This window comes from Bos grunniens, chromosome 1 (assembly GCF_055505025.1).
Source record: "Bos grunniens cultivar Pamir isolate PY7600 chromosome 1, Bosgru_T2T1.0, whole genome shotgun sequence".
NCBI lineage: Eukaryota > Metazoa > Chordata > Mammalia > Artiodactyla > Bovidae > Bos > Bos grunniens.
In genome coordinates, this window is record NC_141165.1 from 15,480,662 (window position 1) to 15,500,256 (window position 19,595).

General features: G+C 55.4%; 1 protein-coding gene across 3 annotated transcripts in view; it reads left to right on the forward strand.

Moving 5' to 3' along the window:
- Window positions 1-19,595, forward strand: part of PRDM15 (PR/SET domain 15) — a 68,235-nt gene that overhangs the window by 42,861 nt on the left and 5,779 nt on the right. For 2 of the 3 annotated variants that reach the window (XM_086315767.1, XM_086315771.1), the window contains exons 12-22: window positions 3,487-3,654; window positions 6,191-6,288; window positions 8,422-8,553; window positions 9,323-9,457; window positions 10,142-10,305; window positions 11,087-11,166; window positions 11,476-11,595; window positions 13,227-13,358; window positions 14,679-14,762; window positions 15,104-15,279; window positions 19,382-19,462. In XM_086315767.1, coding sequence (XP_086171893.1) covers window positions 3,487-3,654; window positions 6,191-6,288; window positions 8,422-8,553; window positions 9,323-9,457; window positions 10,142-10,305; window positions 11,087-11,166; window positions 11,476-11,595; window positions 13,227-13,358; window positions 14,679-14,762; window positions 15,104-15,279; window positions 19,382-19,462 — 1,370 coding nt within the window. Of the gene's footprint in view, window positions 1-3,486; window positions 3,655-6,190; window positions 6,289-8,421; window positions 8,554-9,322; window positions 9,458-10,118; window positions 10,306-11,086; window positions 11,167-11,475; window positions 11,596-13,226; window positions 13,359-14,678; window positions 14,763-15,103; window positions 15,280-19,381; window positions 19,463-19,595 lie in introns of those variants that run through there. The other variant, XR_015132004.1, reaches the window with a different exon arrangement.

Genomic DNA, 19,595 nt, shown 5'->3' on the forward strand with positions numbered 1-19,595 from the left:
GAGAAGTTGTCCTTTTTTTATCTTTATTTCTCTGGACACAAATGAAACAGGATGTATGCAGACAAAGCAGCAGTTGCTACACGTCAGCAGAAAATTCTGTTAAAACAGACGCTTGTGGTTCTTTGTTATATAGAAGTACCTGAGCAGCAGTGGATTGAAGTGTAATTTCTCTGTAATTTCAAACGTTAGAAGTTTTGAATGGAAAACAGGATAAACTGGGAACTGAGCTGATTTGTGTAATATATATTTGCACCATTATACTTTTATATAGTACTCACCTTAGGACAATGTATCTTCCATAGGCTCTTAAGTCAGGGATTTGTGTGAGCTTTGAAATGATGATTTCTTGGGCTTTTCTCAGGGACAGTGGAGCCTGTCCTGGGTATGAGGAGGCGTAAGTCTAACTCTTGTAAATGGCCCTCATCTGCTCTCAGCCTTTCTTGGGAGCTAGAGAAGAGCTGAGGTTCATGTCTAGGCCATCGGGCAAGACAGAGCCACCTGGGTTCCCGTGCAGCCAGCCCCCTGGAAATTCCCTATCCCATGTCCTGCACACTTACCCTTCACCAGAGCCTGCGTGTCAAGCTGCACTCCCAGGCTTGCAGGCCTTGGAGTTGCCTGTCCTTGAAACCAAAGAAAGTCCAGAGACAGCGACAGAGACATTACCTTACACGTCAGAAACATAGGCTCTGAAGCCACAGCTGCCTCTGCTATACACACACACACCCCATTTATAGGGGGAGATTGCCTTCAGGTTGGCTTGTCAGTTACCAGGGAGTCCAGCAGCTGGGGCACACCCCTTCCAGCCCCTCAGGTTAACAGCCAGGACCAGCACGAGGGCAGGTATTTCCCTTGAATGAACTAGCAGGTGGAGTCTTTCTGGCCTAAAGATTAGGACAGTCCCTAGCTGAGGCAGAGGGCAAGCGGTTCATGTGAGTAGAGGTGAGACAGATGCTGGACAAGCAGGAGGTGGACAGAGAGCCGGAGGACGGCCGTCCCGCGTGGCCTGACCACACACCACATAATAGGTATTCATTCGCAGTTGCTGCATTTTGTCAAAAGACCAGTGTAGACCTCGAGGGCAACAGGATTATGGGTGGGAGAAGGTTGTCCTTGAGCGCCTGTCTGGACTCCTGAACTGGTGACAGGTGGATGCCACGGCGGGAAAAGCCGCCCGAGCTGACAGCCTGGCCCGACAGCTGCTCCAGCTCCACTGTCGCTGGGCGGAGGCCACCTCTGTGGTTTGGGAAAGGTTAGAAGTGGGTCATCTCCATTAGCTGGGAGGGACTCATTAGGGAGAGAGGGAGCTGATGTCCAAGGGCTGCACTGCACTTTGCACGGCTGTCGGGTTCCATCTGGGGCTTGTGGGGCCAACCTGCCCAGGAGGGACGCTCACCTGTGTGGTTTGGGAGGCCCAGGATGGGTGGGGCCTCCAGTAATCTGCTGGGATAGCACTGTAGGGGGGTGCTGTTCAGTCGCTCAGTCGTGTCTGACTCTTTGTGACCCCGTGGACTGCAGCACACTAGGCCTTCCTGTTCTTCACTATTTCCCAGGGTTCGCTCAAACTCATGTCCGCTGAGTCAGTGATGCCATCCAGCCATCTCATCCTCTGTCATCCCCTTCTCCTCCTGCCCTCAGTCTTTGCCGGCATCAGGGTCTTTTCCAGTGAGTCGGCTCTTCACATCAGGTGACCAAGCATTGGAGCGTCAGCTTCAGCACGCTCTATGGTGTGGCCCTTCACTAAGCAAGATGGCAGATGCCCTTGTCTCTGGTCTTGTTCCTAAGAATCAATGCTGGGGAAATCTAGTTGGAAAAAAAAAATTACCAAGAACTACTAAATTGTCTGGTATCAAAAACAATGAAGAAAATTGTGATACATGAACTGAGTAGAATATTATGTAGCTGTTAAAATAAGTCTGAAAATCTTCACATGCTAAGTGCCTGTGCTGTGCACACATGCACAAACCCGTGTACAGGGCACTGTGTGGACACCCCTGGGCCTCACGGGGCTGCACACTGGGGTCAGGAGAGAAGTTAACCGCTGAGTCTGGAGCTGACTGGCTTGTAACAGCTGGGGGTGCTGCCAGCATCTGGGGCGGGGGAGGCCAGGGATGCTGCTCAGCATGCCGACTGTGGGACACCCCCACCACCCATCCTCCTCCACTATGATCAGCCCAAGTGTCTGCAGTGCACAGGCTGAGATTCTGGGATGGGGGTCCATTGTGAAGCAGAATGAGAACCCCAGTCAGAATCAATGTAGAAAATGAAACTTAACTCTGGGATTGGTGCACTCAGCACACACTGACTGACCACGGGAAGTGGTCAGTGGGCTGTAACCAAGGGCCCAGAAATGAGTGTGATGCAGAGCATCCTCTGGCCCTCACTCCGGAGCAGGAAGCACACTGTCACGCCCACCCACACAGGCGACAAGGGACAGGGCTCCTGGGTTGGAGGAGGGCCAGTGGGTAGTGGGGACTCCCTTATGGGGCTGGTTTAGGTGACAGACCTTGGCAGGTACGCGTCCTGGCAGGAGCAGGGTGGGTATGGGGGTTAGGGGGTGACATGAGATGGGGGAGCAGGGGACCAGTCTGAGAGGAGAGTGCTGGCTGAGATCCCCTGGCGGAGGCCAGGTGGGTGGGACCAAGGTGGACAGCTGACGAGAGGCCAGGGCCACGCAGGTCCCCCGATGGCCCCTCTGTTTGCACTCATGGGGAGCAGATCCTCAGGGCTAGGGGGTGGGCAGGAGGGCTGAGGGGTGCCCTGCTTGCCTGGAAGGAAAGAGCAGGGTGGGGACTGTCAGAGGCCCTGGTGGGCAGTTTGGCCACCTTTGGGGAGGAACTGGGGGTGAGGCTGGGATATTGGCCGTCGGTATTTCCAGAGCCTTCATTAGGGGTAGAGGTGGAAGGTATGTATCTCCTAAAGGGGCCCTAGGAACAAGGCAATCTGTTTACAGGTGGGAGAAACGGGGGATGTCTATGTGCGATGGGGGAGGAGCCCATGGAGGGCCAGGTGGGAGAGAAGGGGCAGGTGATAGCTGGGCTCTGGGGAAGCTGAGCCTGGGTGGGGTGGGGGGAAAGAGGGGCTGGGGGGCTGAGCCTGGGCTGGGGTGGGGAGCTGAGCCTGGGCTGGGGTGGGGAGCTGAGCCTGGGCTGGGGTGGGAGGCAGCTTGTCCGAAGTGGGTGTGGGGAAAGCAGGGGTGGGGGCTGCAGTCAGGTTAGGGGGTGAGGGCCCAGGCCTTTTGCCTCACTAGGAATCCCCAGATGCTGAAGATGTGTGTCCTGGGGGTGAGGGGATGGGCTGGGCAGTAGCTCTGTCCACTCTGCACATGCCTCAGGCCTGGCCGGGCAGGGTGTTTTCTCAGTTCAGATGGTGGCGGCAGTGCCTTTTCCTGACTCTGCCCTTCCCCTCGGCCTCATTGCCAGCCCCAGGGGAACACGCGCTCAGTGTCACGCACCTAAAAGCCGCTTCCTTTCCCAACCTCTTCGACAGACGACAAGACGTTCCAGTGTGAGATGTGCTTCCGGTTCTTCTCCACCAACAGCAACCTCTCCAAGCACAAGAAGAAGCACGGGGACAAGAAGTTCGCCTGTGAGGTCTGCAACAAGATGTTCTACCGCAAGGACGTCATGCTCGACCACCAGAGGCGGCACCTGGAAGGTGAGCGCACCTGTGGGCATGGGTGATGCCGCCCCACCCCCGTGGGTGCCTGCTGTAAGGCGCTGCCTCACAGGAACTGGCACAGCCTCGGGTCCTGCGGGGAATGGTCGCGTCACGTGTCAGTGGGAACCGGAGCCGTCCCTAACACTCCACGGGGCGCTGAACATTCCACGGGGCGTGGGGAGGATATCAGGGGAACTGGACTCTTTGAGGGACTGAACGTCCTCAGTCACCCAAAACAGTTTTTCCAAGGAGTTTAATATTAAGGAAATGCTTCCGATATAAGTAGGGAAAAGATGGGGTATGAAGTGCCACATGGGGTGTGCTTGCAGCCATGTGGGTGGAGCAGAGCCTTGCAGGAGGATGCTGTTGGGACCACGAGTGACTCCCCCTCTTCCCCTTCTGTCTGTCGAGGGCCCTGATGACCCTTGCCAAGTCTGGCGGGCCTGGGGCTGCCCTTCATGTGGTAGGTTCACGAGAGGCCAGCACAAGACAAGGTGGACTTAAGTGGGATCAGTATTGGGGTGGGACGTGGCAGGGCAACTGAGGGAAGGAGTAAGACAGGAAGTGAGGTGTGTGTGTGGGGGGCCCCCACAGGGCAGACCCGACGGGAAGGCCAGGGCACCAAAGAGAAGAAGGAGACCTGGGCCCCTGGGCCACAGGTGTGTCCTGAGCACGCACCTCACCTGAGGTTTTCTCCAAGAACCTGCTCTGACAGACCCTCTTTTTAAGTGGCACTTCAGCTTTAGTGGCTCAGATGTGAAGAATCCACCCACGATGCAGGAGACCCAAGTTTGATCCCTGTTTTGGGAAGATCCATTGGCAACTCACTCCAGTGTTCTTGCCTGGAGAATCCCCATGGACAGAGGAGCCTGGTGGGCTACAGTCCATGGGACACAGAGAGTGGGACATGACTGACTGCCTAAGCACAGCACAATCCTTATTCTGCAGGCCATTGCTCTCTTGCCAACCGGCCTCTGTAAGCAGCACTCACTGAGCAGAGCACCTTCTTATTAAAAAAAAAGTCACTTTACAAAGAATTACAAATGGAGTATATATGCCTGTTGAGGAAAAAGGTCAGATAACAAACTCGTACGTGAAGTCTGACCACTGCACACAGCTGTGTATGTACGTGTGTCATCGTGGCTTTTAATACATGCCTGATCACGTCCTGCCTCACGTTTGCATCCTGCCTTTTTACCTGGCCCTTCTCCACCTGGTTCATAAGCTCCACCACTCCCTCTGTGATCTGGGGCTGCTCCAAGGGCCTGGTGTCCACTTTGTGAGTAGGTGGCCTTGGGCACGCCCCTGGGCCTGTCTCCTCACCATCTGCGGTGGGGATAACCACTGAGCTGACCTGCTGGCCTGGTTGAACTGGACCCTGATTATCAAGCCCCAGGTGGGCCCCTAAGAGCTGCCATTACCTGGAGAAGTCAGGTGTTTCCTGATTGACACATGTGTGGGTTGCTTTATACAACTTTTATCTCACAATGTTTTACAGCTGACACAGCTCAAATCATTTTCCTTGGGAATGAGCGAATACTCTGTGGCTGTTCATGGCCTTCCCTTCTATATAGAAGCGTAAACCACACCAGCTGCACACCTGCATGCTTTACTGCTGGGAACTGTTTGTCTCCAGGTCACTTTGCCAGCCATGTTTGAGCCTGGCTCTGTGTTCACATGGTTTATGCAAGAATGCCCCAGAAAGACAGGTCAGTGGTTAGTAAGAGACCCTGAGAAGGAACTTCTTGTTTGTATCCAAAAATTCCTTGTTTCCTGAGAACTTCTCAGTCTGTTTTGACCCCAATTATGAACACTTGGGCTTCCCAGCTAGTGCTAGTGGTAAAGAACCTGCCTGCTAATGCAGGAGGTGTAAGAGGCCAGGGTTTGATCCCTCAGTGGGGAAGATTCCTTGGAGGACAGCATGGCAACGCACTCCAGTATTTTTACCTGGAGAATCCCATGGACAGGGGATCCTGGCAGGCTGCAGTCCATGGGGTTGAAGAGTCAGACATTGAAGTGACTGAGCACGCACACATGAACACTTATGCCTTAATTTTTTTATTTTTTTTTTAGTCTTACTGTTTACCTTGATCCTGATTGGGCTGATTTAATGTTAAGTATGAATATTACTATCTTTTTAATAAGTATTCCCGCCTACTCTCAGCTGTCTCAAAGAATCCCACCGTTGTCTTGAGCCTTTAGGTTGAGCACAAATGCCTTCCTTACGGTAACGCATTCTGACTCTTCTGCGTTGTAAAACTCGCTGCCCTTGGATTTGCAAGTGTCAGGTGCGGCAGGCGGTAAGGAGCTTGTGGCGTGGGCTCCTGCCCCATCGCCCGGGCTCCGTCTCCGAGCGGCAGGTGGCGCTAGTGCATCACAGACAAGAGACCCTGCTGGCTCCTTGGACCCACCCGTGGGCAGCCCTGACCTCTGCTGGCTGGGCGAGCCCCTGGCAGATGGCGGACGTCGGAAGGGACCAGGGCTCCCGCGTGCGGTGCGCACTGACTCTGACTCTCGCGGGCGGGGGTTTCAGGAGTGCGGCGGGTGAAGAGGGAAGACGTGGAGGCCGGCGGCGGTGAGAACCTGGTGCGCTACAGGAAGGAGCCGTCTGGATGCCCGGTGTGCGGCAAGGTAACACGAGTCGGTGCGGTACCCGGGACCCAGCTCACCTTTTTCTATGGGAAACCTGAAAGCTCTACCCACTGCACGCGTGGACGGGGTTGGGGGAGAAGGTTTAGGGTCGAGTGGATACTCGGGTGTCCTGAGCCACGGGGTCCCGTTACTCGGTGCTCCGGTCATCTGCTCTCTTGCTGTCGAGGTGGATCTCCAGTGAAGGAGCTCAGCCTTGTCTCCGCTCAGCTAGGATTTTCCGCTGATGCTGCCAAAGTGCGCATGCTCCATCTCCAGTGCCCGGAGCCGGGCGCGTGTGGTGGAGGGGGCTGGACGTTCTAGGTTTACATCTTGGTCAGTTGTGATCCTCCCGCACTATTTCCAAGTGAGACACTGACCCAGCCACGGCCACACACGCCATGCATGTCCATGGATGCTTGTGCCCCAAGTAAGCAAATCAATGCTGGGCTGTCTGAGCTGGCCGTCAGAGAGGCCCGACTGCTCGGCAGACCCTAAACTTCCAGAGTGCACCGACTATCTGAATAGCCCCGGGCCACGTCCAGGAGGGGCATTGATCAGCCCTGCGTGGGGAGCCCTGTCCAAGTGCTGCCGTCCAGGCCACGTCAGCTTACACGGGAAATGGTGGTGGTCTTTGTGCATGTGCCCCCTGCAGTTGCTCCATTCTTAGACTTGCCTCCCACCACTCGGGAGGCCCAGGCTCTCAGTCCCACAAGCCCACGGGAGCCACGTGGCCCTGGAGCATCGGTGCACCCTCAACAGACACCAGGTCCAGACGATGGAAAAGTGAAACCCCAGGCCACTGGCCAGCTGTGATTTGGCCTAGCCTGCTGGCAGGTGGCCACATTGCCAGATCTTTTGACCTTTTCAAGAGAAAACGGAAATCCATGTTTTTATGGGAAATTTCCTGATTTTTTTTTTTCCAAACCACAAAGCAAACAGGTCAGCTGGGTTGTGTGGCCCGTGGACCCACAGTGCAGGCCCTGACTTAGTGTGGGTTTAGGGGCTGGAGTGGCAGGGGGAGCAGGTGCCGCAGAATGCACACCTGAGCCCAGGTGGCCAGGCAGGGGTGGATGAGGCTGCCCTGTGTCCACGGATCCTGCTCATCCTGCCTGCCGACCACTGGCTCTGAGGAGTGACAACACCATGTCCCTCCTGTGTTCTTGGAATACCCTGTGCGTGAACCAGCCAGCTATGTGACTCACACTCAGACACATTTTATTCTGTGAGATGTTCACTGGATGCTCACAGAGGGATGCCAGCAACAAAGGAACCTGAATGTCTCCAGGACTGACTTCTTCACTGCCTCCAGCTATACCTGTCTCCAGCCCTGTCTGCTTGGAGAAGACAGGTGCTGGGGGACACCCAGGGCCTCTGTCCCTCCCCAGAGGTGCCCGTCTTCCTGCTCTGCTGACTTGACTTGCGGCCCGGCCTCCCTGGGCTGTGGTCTCAGGGCTGTCGGCCCCAAGTCACCTGCAGATCTTGAACGGAAATGTCCCTCAACAACATTTGCCTCTGTTCCTTGTGAACCTTTTTCCCTTTCATTCAGGTTTTGGTCTCTTTCTGAGAAGAGTGCTAAGGAGACCTGCTCCTCTGGTTATTTGACCATTCGGGGGAAAGCCATGCGGCCAGAGACTTTAGATCAGTGGGGTCGTGGGGGTGGTCTCTGCAGGCACATCTGGATTAGTATTGATTGGGTGAATGGCGGAGTCCCCACACTTATCACTTTAGACACGAAATACAGAGAAATTGAGGGAGGTGATAATAATTATGCATGAAATAGGGAACACAAACTGTAACTCTGATACCCACTTTGAGAAAACTGCAGCTGTTTGTGTGACTTACTCTTCTTGGTAGGCCCCATTCCAGTGAAATATTTGAGTAAAATTGTGAGCAGAGTAGTGTATGGTGAAGACTAAAGAACAGTTAGTTCTGTATTACAATGTAAGCACCAGTTTAAATGGTTAAACGATCATGATTGCAGCACCACGGGATTATTTCTCTTGAACACTGAGGATTTGTGGCAACTTATATTTTGGGAGGAAACTACCGCATTTTTGTGCCCGATTATGTTCTCTCAGTGAGGCCCTACATGCGTGGTAACAGGCATCTCCGCCCCCGCTCTCCTGCCCGCAGGTGTTCTCCTGCAGGAGCAACATGAACAAGCACCTGCTGACCCACGGCGACAAGAAGTACACCTGTGAGATCTGCGGGCGCAAGTTCTTCCGTGTGGACGTGCTCAGGGACCACATCCACGTCCACTTCAAGGTGAGTCAGGCGCCTGGAGCGCGGGGCGCGGGGGGGCGGGGCCAGCCCTCGGCGGGGGGGGGGCGGCGGGGCCAGCCCTCGGCGCGGGGCGCGCGGGGCGCGCGGGGGGGCGGGGGGGCGGGGCCAGCCCTCTGGGTCTGAGGGATATTTTTGCTGCTCTCCAGGTGAGCTCTCTTGAGTGCTGCATTTCACGCCCACCTAAAGGGCTCACATTAAAAACCCTCCATATGGGGAGGGAGGAGGGTTCAGGATAGGGAACACATGCATACCGTGGCGGATTCATTTTGATATTTGGCAAAACTAATACAATTATGTAAAGTTTAAAAATAAAAATAAAAAAACAAAACAAAAAAACCCTCCATGCTAGATACCTCCTGGGAGAAGACCAAGGATCAGGCCAGGGGCTTTTGCTTCCCTCCCTACCTTTGAGGAACATGAGATGAGAGCTTGCCAGTGTGCAGGGTAGTGAGGATTCGGGTTCGCTCTCGGGGGAGAAGTGCTGATCCGGGAAAAAGGAAAGAGTGGTAGGTGCCCAAGTGAGGATGGAGAACACGCCCTCCAGGCGTCGTCCGTCTCAGGGACTGTTCCTGGGAGCTCCAGCCCTGGCATGCAGAGTCATGTGAACGCAAGCAGGACCTGATGGCACCATCGTCAGGGGGTGGGGTGTTCCAGGTGACCCGAGGACATAGTTTCTGCACCTAGTGTACAGGCCACCGGTTACTGCTTCTGCCAAGCACGTTAGAAGCAGAACACGGTGATTGTCTTGCAGGACATCGCGCTGATGGATGACCACCAGAGAGAGGAGTTTATTGGCAAGATTGGGATCTCCTCAGAAGAAAATGATGACCATTCAGACGAGAGTGCAGACTCAGAGCCTCACAAATACAGCTGCAAAAGGTGTCAGGTAAGCGGACCACGGCTGCTGACTGCATGGGGTAGCGGGGCTGCTGGCCCACAGAGGCTCAGGCTTGGGTGGGGCCCTCACAGAAGTCCTGGAGGGTGCCCCAGGGCTCGTCGCTTCTCCGGGATGATGGTTGTGGGTCTTATCACCATCACAGGGACCACCGTCTCAGAACCAGTCTGGTCCACACGGTGCCTGTGTGGCTGACCAGCGTGGACCTGTGCGCCGGGGCTTCTCTCCTTGGCCGTGCCCTCGCATACAGCAGAGGGCCTTGCTTAGCAGCTGGGGGTGCAGGGGGAGGTTTCCATATTCAGCAATTGGTAGACCCTGTGGTTTCACAAAGTAGGTCCCTGTGTGCTGGGCACCCGCACCAGGCCCTGCACTTGTCAGGACCTTTGGGCGTGGGGGAAAGATGGGGTCGGTTGAGTGCAGAGGAGAGGAGTTCTAGAAGCTGCCTTGGGTGGGGGACGGGACCTGCTGTGAGAGTTACAGGAGGACCTGGGGTCTGCCTCTTAACGGCCCCCCTGCTTCATAGTTTTGCCGGGTACTGGCCCTGCACCTTAGAGTTCCTCTCTGCTGCGTGGAGGCGGGTTCTCCCCCTGTGCCCGGGGCGCCTGCGCGGAGGCGGCGCATCGTTAGCCGCGGGGATGGGCTGCGTGCGCAGGTGAACAGCGTGTGCGTCCGCAGCTCACCTTCGGCCGCGGGAAGGAGTACCTGAAGCACATCATGGAGGTGCACAAGGAGAAGGGCTACGGCTGCAGCATCTGCCACCGGCGCTTCGCCCTAAAGGCCACCTACCACGCCCACATGGTCATCCACCGCGAGAACCTGCCCGACCCCAACGTGCAGAAGTGAGGATCCCGGGACTCTAGGGTGGTGCGGAGAGAGGGCTGGGCACGGAGCAACCTGTCTCCTTTGAGAGCCCTGGGCCGGCCTGGGGGATGCGCTGGCCTTGCTCCTTGCTTGGTCATCAGCTCGCACAGTCTCTGGGACCCACAGCAGTGGGCGGCATTGCAGACCTGCCTACATAGGACCAGAGACCCTTTTCCCCAGAGTAATTAGGTTTTGTGAACATCAGCTCCCCCATCTGGCTGCAGCCAGTAGTCAGTACTGCGTGTCTGGGTGAGTCAGGCTACAGCCTTGTTTAGAGCCGAGTCCTCCGCTGGGGCCGCGACCCGGAGGCCTGAACAACAGTGACATGTTATGTCGATGCTGAGGCCGAGCTCTGGGTCCCCCTGTGGCCATGGGAGAGTGTCAGCCCCAGCTCTCTCCTTGGCGCCAGGGTGTGTCTTCATGGCCTTCCCTCTGCGCGTGTCTCTGTGTCCCTGCTTGAAAGAACACCAGTTACTGGGTTAGGGCCCGTCCAGTGACCTCATCTTTAATTTGAGGATCTCTGCAGAGACCCCCCCCCATCTCCAGGCTCAGCCACGTTCTGAGGTGCAGAGTCAGGATACCAGCATCTGAACTTCGAGGGGGACAACTCAGCCCAGATGGAGGCTAAAGTCTCGGGCCCCTTGTCACCCCCATAGCACCTTTTTTACCCCACTTGCTGATAAAGGCGCTTATGCAAGTGCACTCCGTGTGCCGGTCGGCCGAGGCTGTGTGCCGTCCTGAGCCTGTGTCTGCTTTCAGGTACATCCACCCCTGCGAGATCTGCGGGCGGATCTTCAACAGCATCGGGAACCTGGAGCGGCACAAATTAATCCACACAGGTAGCCGGGCCTGGGAGGATGCAGCGCCAGGCCCCTCTGCGTGCTTCCTGCCCTGGGGGGTCGTCATCATCTCCCGGCTGGTCCTTCTCCATCCATACTTGCTACTCCTCCCAACTCAGCCCCTCCTTGTCCAGTCCCCCTCTGGGTCCTTGCAGAGACCAAGGAAGGAGGGTTCAGTGGTCAGGGCTCCAGCTGCAAGGGGTGGGTTGGGTTGGGCCAGGGGATGTGCTTCTTCCGGGTGCTGCCCTCGTGCAGTGACCCTGGGTCAGGATTCCCTGCGGTGACAGCCTGCCCTGTGTTTGCTCGTAGGTGTGAAAAGTCATGCCTGTGAGCAGTGTGGGAAGTCCTTTGCCAGGAAGGACATGCTGAAGGAGCACATGCGTGTCCATGACAACATCCGGGAGTACCTGTGTGCGGAGTGTGGGAAAGGTGAGGGCAGGTGGGGGCCTGGCCGTCATCCAGAAGGGGCAGCAGGCCGAGTGGCTGGTGGGGGGCGTTGCCCAGACCTGAGTCATCTACCAGAAAAGAAGACCCAGAGTATTTAACCGTGGGTCAAAAAGAAAAGTCAGTCAAAGGCAGGGGATAAAACCGAGGCATAGGTAAGCTGTTTTAAGAGCAGGGAGACAGTGCAGCGTGGCTGTGTGATGTATAGAGCGCCCTCAGAATCACCGTGTGTGATGTACAGAGCGCCCTCAGAATCACCGTGTGTGATGTACAGAGTGCCCTCAGAATCACCGTGTGGTCTCAGTGGAGGTGCAGACCCCTCAGCTGCTTCCAGGGACCAGCTGTGTGTCGACACTGACTTTCTGTGGCCGGTGATGACAATGACCTTTATTTTAATCAGGTGAAATTAGTTAAATGAACCTGTTAGTAAAATAGCTCATATCACTAAGTATAATCAGATAGAAAGAGATAATCCCAGTCCATGGTAAAATTTTAACCCATTTCTGTTTAAAAAGAAACCAAAACTGTGAGGAAGGCCTGGAGCTGTGGATCTTTGGTTCCAAGTGGCTGCCAGTGCTGTGTGTGTGGAAGAGTGGCAGGGCCACCCTCCTTCAGATACAGGACAAATCAAGTCTGTCTTGATTTAAAAGTTTGTCTTGATGCCATTAGCATCTTTTAAAAATTTAATATTTCATGAAGTTTTTATTTTTCCTTGATTTTTAAAATTAAACAGGAAGGTATAAAGCAAACACAAATGTCCCATAATTCTACTCACTGGATCAACTGCTAATTAGCCTCATAAAATAAGATTACGTGTAGAAGACTTAAAGAGTTAACCAGAGAAGAGCAGAAAGTGAGAAGTTCCTCACCCCGGGCAGCTCCAGTCCCCCTCCCCAGAGGCAAGAGTTTCTTGTCTGTTCTCCAGAGTAACCCTGTGCAGAAGTGCAGATTGTTCTATTGAAAAGTAACACAAGAACCTAACCAAAAAATATTTATTTTTAAACAACACAAATGGTTATACAAAATAGTTTTTCCTGCCTCAAGCCTTAGTTACGTGCTTCAAAAGCAGCATGTAAGTGTTGCACACGGACATTTCTAGAAGTTTCTACCTGTGTCTTAGCCCTGGCCATGCTGGGTGGAAGTCCACCCCCAGCCCCAGCCCCATCTTTGCCACAGCTCTTCCAGCCCCATTCCCACCGCTCTGGAGCTGTGGAGAGGTGGGGAGGGCTGGAGGGGACAGGTCTGGTGGGCCCTGCCCCCAGGTGGGCAGGGACAACCATACCTGAGTCCTGAGTGCTGCTCAGTGGGCCTGGCCAGATGGGGAGGGGTGTCCAGGGCAGGTACTGGGGCCTGTTCTCACATCTTGTATGGCATACCTTTCCTCAGGGTGGGCATGGGCGCTGTGGGTGGGCATGGGCACTCGGAGTGGAGTGGGGGTGGGGCATGGGCACGCGGGGGCGTGGGGGCAGGGAAGGACATGGGGGTGGGGTAAGGCATGGACCCTCGGGGCGGGGGATGAGCGGGGTGTGGGGGGCAGGCGTGGGCACTGGGGGCAGGGTGTGGGGTGTGGCATGGGCAGCTCCCGAGGTGGGGCGCCAACCCGCCCTGTCCCGCAGGCATGAAGACCAAGCACGCGCTGCGCCACCACATGAAGCTGCACAAGGGCATCAAGGAGTACGAGTGCAGGGAGTGCCACCGCAAGTTCGCGCAGAAGGTCAACATGCTCAAGCACTATAAGCGGCACACGGGTGAGTCCGTGGTGCTCAGGTGCAGAGGCACCAGCCCGCTGGTGAGGAACAGCTCGAGCAGAGCCGCCGCTGCTCCGCAGGGTCTCTAGCTCCCAACAGGCCCCTGGCTCTCTGGTCGAGCTTTAGGAAACTGGATAAGTAACCGGTTTCCCAGAAGCTCCCCCATCCCTGCAACAAGCCCCCTGCGTCCCCCAAACACACAGGTCCTGGTTACCGCCCTCGATGCCTTCAGTGCCGTTCCCTCCCACTCAGCCAGGAGAAACCATCGGACAAAGACCTGGCATGTGTGTGTGCATGATCGTCATGTCATCTGGACGGGAGACTGGACCCCTTAAGTGTCTATCAGCAGGGCAGAGGCTGAATTGTGTGTCCACCTTAAAGGACAGTGCATCCTTCAAGTGATGAGATGTGCATGTTAACTTTCATCAACATTCACGAGCTCATTTCTTATAAACGGTTGTCTATGGGTGAACGTGTATATAAGACAGAATCAGATCGACAGCAGAATGAGAGACAGTCTTCCCAGGGTGGTGGAGCTGTGTGTGAAGTTAGCAGGAGCATCTGGTTGGTTCATATTCTCTCTAAAATGGACTTGAGTCTTGCTACTGCCTGGCCCAGCTGTGTGCCCACCTCTCTCACTGCCCCCAGGGCCGGCCAGGCCACCACACAGGTCTGCTTTGGGTCCCCCTGGAATGCCAGCCCCCAGGGCACTGGGCTTTCACAAAAGCATGCGGCTCTCCTTTTCCTGGGGGAGGCCATCCGTTTCTTGCTTCCCCTTTTCTTGGAAGCACTCGCCTCCTGGGACTGGGTCCTGCGCCTCCTTGGGGGTCTCACAACTCTCCACCCACTGGGGTGTAGTGGCCTCTGTCGCTCTCGCCACCAGGAGCCACGTGAACATGGGATCCTCAGTACCAGGGGCCCAGCAAATATAGGACCGAGATAAGCAGACTTGAAAGTCACTTGCCGTGCTTTACATTTAGGGCAAATGTTTATCTAAGAGGCAGAGGGCCCACCTTTTTTGTCAGCTTGGGGAATGCAACGGTCTGACGGCTTGATGCTTCCATGTTACCAGGTTGCAGGCGGGCAGGGTGACCACCCCAGCCCAAGTCACTGATCTGAACACTCAGACACCTGCAGTAGGATGGTTTTCAAGCCACAGTTTGCAGGTTGAATGGGGGAATGAAGGCTTACTGTCATCTCTGGGTAACTTAGCAGCCCCCACAGCCTTTACAAATACAGAAACGTGTCATGGACAAGACTGATGCTGTATACAGTTAAAACACTCGAGAAATGTGATGTTAAATGTGCCTTTTCCTGCAGGGATTAAAGATTTCATGTGCGAACTGTGTGGAAAAACATTCAGTGAGAGAAACACGATGGAGACACACAAGCTCATCCACACGGGTGAGCTGGGAGTGCCTGGGGACCATCCGGCCGGCTGCCATGGTTTTTGCTGGGGCCGTCTGGGCGTGCAGGGTGTGGAGAGCTTGGCTGTGAGGCTCTATGTGGACTTTTTCAGAATATCTGACACTTTTGTGCCTTAATGAAGCCCCTTCCCCCCTAAAATTCAGCCACAAAACTTTTGAATATTCATGCTCACATTTTCAGATGTTGATTGAAGCATTCCTGGGTGGGAGGAGGGTCTTTCCAAGGCCTGACCTCGGGGTGGGTGACTGGGTCTGCGACCTAGAGGCTGACCCCCTCACCACCCACGCTCGTCTCTCCCTCCCCATGCGCCCGCGCAGTGGGCAAGCAGTGGACGTGCTCCGTGTGTGACAAGAAGTATGTCACCGAGTACATGCTGCAGAAGCACGTGCAGCTCACCCACGACAAGGTGGAGGCGCAGAGCTGCCAGCTGTGTGGGACTAAGGTGTCCACCAGGGCCTCCATGAGCAGACACATGCGGCGCAAGCACCCTGAGGTGAGCATGCGCCGGGCGGGGCTGCCCACTCTATGTCCCCTCCCCCGTGCGAGCCCGGCACCTCTGTCCTCGGCCCGCTGACTTCCCCGCTCCGAGATCCCACCACGCAGGGTCACCACCCCGGGATTCCTGGAGGCAGGGCTGGGGTCCGACGCTCCCCTCTGCCTGCGGGTAGGAGGCACCGAATGGATGAGTGAATAGAAGAGCCCCAAGTGGTCTTTTGCTGAAGTAATCAATTACTCCCTCCCTGGAATTATAGCAGGACAGGGGTGCTACCCTCCCTCTCCCCCATTCCTCCCTTTAGAGTAGCTAAAAAATGTGCAGAACCAGGGGCTCTGCATGGTGTTGGGGGCTGCTTAGAAAGTGGCCCTGAGGATTGAGATGGAGAAAGTGTACCCAGGAAGGTAGGTGGACCCTGACACCCAGAAGCCGGTGCTCAAGGCAGGTCCAGGGCATTGAATAAGTCATTCTGTTTGAAAAGACAGTAAACTGAAAACAAAACTAGAGGCTTTATAAGCACGAAAGCAGTGAAAATTTTGAACAAACGATTTGACTAAGTAAACAACATAACAAGTAGAGTTTCTGGGGGTCAAGAGAACACGCAAAGGGAAAACTGAAAAATGGGTCAGTATAGTTAACAGACGGAGAAGGCAATGGCACCCCGCTCCAGTACTCTTGCCTGGAAAATCCCATGGACGGAGGAGCCTGGGGTCGCTAAGAGTCGGACGCGACTGAGCGACTTCACTTTCACTTTTCACTTTCATGCATTGGAGAAGGAAATGGCAACCCACTCTAGTGTTCTTGCCTGGAGAATCCCAGGGATGGGGGAGCCTGGTGGGCTGCCGTCTATGGGGTCGCACAGAGTCGGACACGACTGAAGTGACTTAGCAGCAGCAGTTAACAAATACTGGCTGTTAATGGTAAAGATAGCACGCCTTCCACGAGAATAACAGAGAACCCACTGTGTCTGGGGAGAGGAGATTCACTAAAGGAAGTACATGTGGTTGAGACACGAGAGAAAGCCTTTAACAGTAGAAGGTGGCATGCTTCCTCCGTGGAATTAGGGGAGGTTCTGGGATTCAGAATGACTGGGATTGCACCCAATTCCAGGACTGGAAGCTCAGAGGTTAAAGCATCTGCCTGCAGTGCGGGAGACCAGGGTTCGATCCCTGGGTTGGAAAGATCCTCTGGAGAAGGAAATGGCACCCCACTCCAGCACTCTTGCCTAGAAAATCCCATGGACAGAGGAGCCTGGTAGGCTACAGACCATGGGGTCGCAAAGAGTCGGACACAACTGAGCGACTTCACTTTCACTTTCCAGGGCATGCACAGTTGCATGTCCTCCTGAGGGTAGTGTGACATCTCCCCAATGCTTTAATAAATGACTGTGTGGACCCCTGAGTGTCCAGTAAGAGGAATGCCGCTGTTAGTGGTAGCTCAGCGATGTGCGTGACTGTGATGTGTTTGCAGAGAGTTCTGCGTAAGATTGTGAATGCGCATTGTAAGAAAGCAGCGTGCACCTTGCATAGACTACAGGTGTACCCACAGCGTGTCGTTCACATTGTATATTTACAGATACTCACCTGTGTAATATAAACCATGTGAAACAAGAAAGGGGGAAGCATTGCACTGTGGTCTTCTGGCACCGAAGTTTTGGTTATTTCTTACCTTTATAGTTTTCTCTGTTTCAAAGAATCGCCTCTGATGAACATGGGTTACTTTTGCAATTATAAGAGCACCTTCTGCTTCATTTGGCTGATGAGTTCGTCTTTTTCTCCCATCACCTCGCCATGTCCTCCACAGCCCGTGCAGGTCCATGACCCATGGACCCCAGGCTCTTTCCGCTTAGCATGAGGAACTGGGATTCCACCAGCTTTGCTCCCCTCACTCCAGCCTTTTTCGCCTAGTGGCCTGCTGGCGTCTCCACCTAGAGAAACAAAGTCGGGAGCAGGAGCCTGGTGTGTCAGCATCCATCTGGCTGCCCAGTGTCAGTGGGGCCCCCTCTAGGTGTTGGGGTCCAGGGCAGATGCTGCAGGCTCCCCCGGGGGCTCGTGGTGGGTGGGAGTGAGTGATTTCTCGGCACATGGGTGTCTGTAGCTCCGTGCACTAACGGTGTGCACGGTGGGTTTTACCCATGGCATGTGTGATGTGTGCTGCTGGGTGCAGGGCCCTTGCGGACACGGAGCAGCTCAGCAGATGTTTTCCTCTGGTTAACGATCGCTTGTCTCATCGCTCCATCTGCATGGCCACCTCTTAGCACCTCTTGTCAAGCCCACCATGCTGGGCTGCAGAGTACTCTGGAGGGGCCCCCAGCAGGCTCGGGCTCCACTGTCGGGGCTCTCTCCTCACTCCCTTCTGTCTCAGGCACTTTCAGCCTCTCTCCCCTGAGCTGCTTTCCTTCGATCCTTTGATGTTTCTCTGTTGTTTCCTTCTGTGTGTTCAAATAGTTAAGTGCCTGCAGGGATGAGCGCTGGTGACCAGCTGGACCGGGGGTGCCCCGTCCTCTTGGACCTGATGGTCTAGGGTGGTAGATGGAAGGAGGGGAAGGATGCAGACACGTCACACAGAGGAGAGCAGAGGGAATGGGGGAAACGTCCCCAGACTGCAGGAGTGAGGCCGGGGAGGCTCTGCTGCAGTGAGGGCACCACGCGCGGCCAGGCTGTGCAGGGCGGGGGTGCTGTGCAGGGCGGGGGTGCTCCGCAGTGGTGCTGGGCACAGACTCGGGCGTGGGGGTCTGGTGAAGACTGGCCTGCGTGTTAGGGTGTTAAGTATAAGCTGCTTTCACAAACTCAGGATCTTTAAGAATTCATGCTATTTTGTGACTCCACTCATGGTCTTCCCTCTGCTTTGAATGAATGTTACATTGAGGAAAATTCAAACACAAAAAGTGCTTTTCACGTGTGGTCGAATCTCCTAACAGAGTAAAGTCGACAGGTGCTGCTGTGGTGGTTCTCTCTGGCTTCCGGATGGTGTGACTAGGACACTGATGATGTTGGTGATGGAGGTGGTGGTGGCAGCGATGGGGTGGTGATGGTGACAGAGGTGGAGGTGGTGTGGTGGGAGAGAACAGTCAGTGGCCTCCAGCTGCTCTGACTCAGCTTTGCAGCCTCAGTCACACTTGAGTTCTCACCACCATGTCAGTATTTCTATTGAAACACACATAACCGCCTCGCTGGCCACCCTTTCAGAGTGCCCTGTCCTGGATGGTCTTGGATCCTAAGCCCAGAAATACAGTGGTCTGTCATCTTTCTTAAATAAGCCACACCCATGATATATAGCCTATAGTTTTGTTCTTAATTTAGTTTGGAACAAAAATGGAAAGATGCTTGCAAAGCCATTTGACTGCAGAGCCGTTTGGACAGACTGCCGTGCTTTCCCTGGTTGCATTTCGTTTTTCCACAGCCACCTCCGTCCCTCAGCGACTCCCCATCACAGCCTCCCCCCGAAGTGTCCTACGTGCTCTGTGCACCACCTGTGACTTGTTCAGTTAGGTGACCACAGTCACCTGTGTAGCCAGTGTCAGCGGGGTGTGGACCAGGTTTGGGGTGAGGGGGGAACCATGTAAAGCTCGAGCGTGCGTTCCAGTGTAAGGGTCTGCCTCCTGCTGAGGACAGGCCGGTGTGGCTCCTGGGGGCTGCGGGTGGGGGGGCGCAGCTGGGAAATTAAGGTGTGTCACGTGGACACGTCTCCCTCTTGGTAACTCGTTATAGGATGGGTTTGCTGTACTGTGTCTTATCCCGCTCTGCTTTAGTGAGAGATACTGAGATTGAGTGAGGACGCACTTCCTCAGAGAGTGGACGGCGTGGACAGGAAGGGAAGCAGGGCCTCCACCGGGGCAGTAGATGGTGCGATGACGCATGGACGGCCGAGGGGACACCCCCGTGTGGGGAACGTGGTGGACACTTGAGGAGAGGGAGCCTGGGAGGAGGGAAGGAGAGCCGGGCAGGACTCTGGATCCCAGGCTTCTGAGTGCTGAGCAGGGCCGGTGGGCGCGCAGGGGCCTGTGAGGGAGACAGCCCGGCGGCCGTGTGTCTGGCCCCACTTTCCTGGGCTGGCCTTCAGGCGCTGTGTCCTGGGCTCACGGCCCTGCACCCACTCCTAGGTCCTGGCCGTGAGGATTGATGACCTGGACCACCTCCCGGAGACCACCACCATTGACGCCTCCTCCATCGGCATCGTCCAGGTGAGTGCGGAGCACGCGGGGCAGGGCGTCTCACCCGAGGAGCCCAGCAGGTGTCAGGAGCAGCCCTTGGGGCAACCCCTACGTGTCACACTCATTTCCCTCTCTTCTGTTAATTGGTCATCACCCCAGGAGC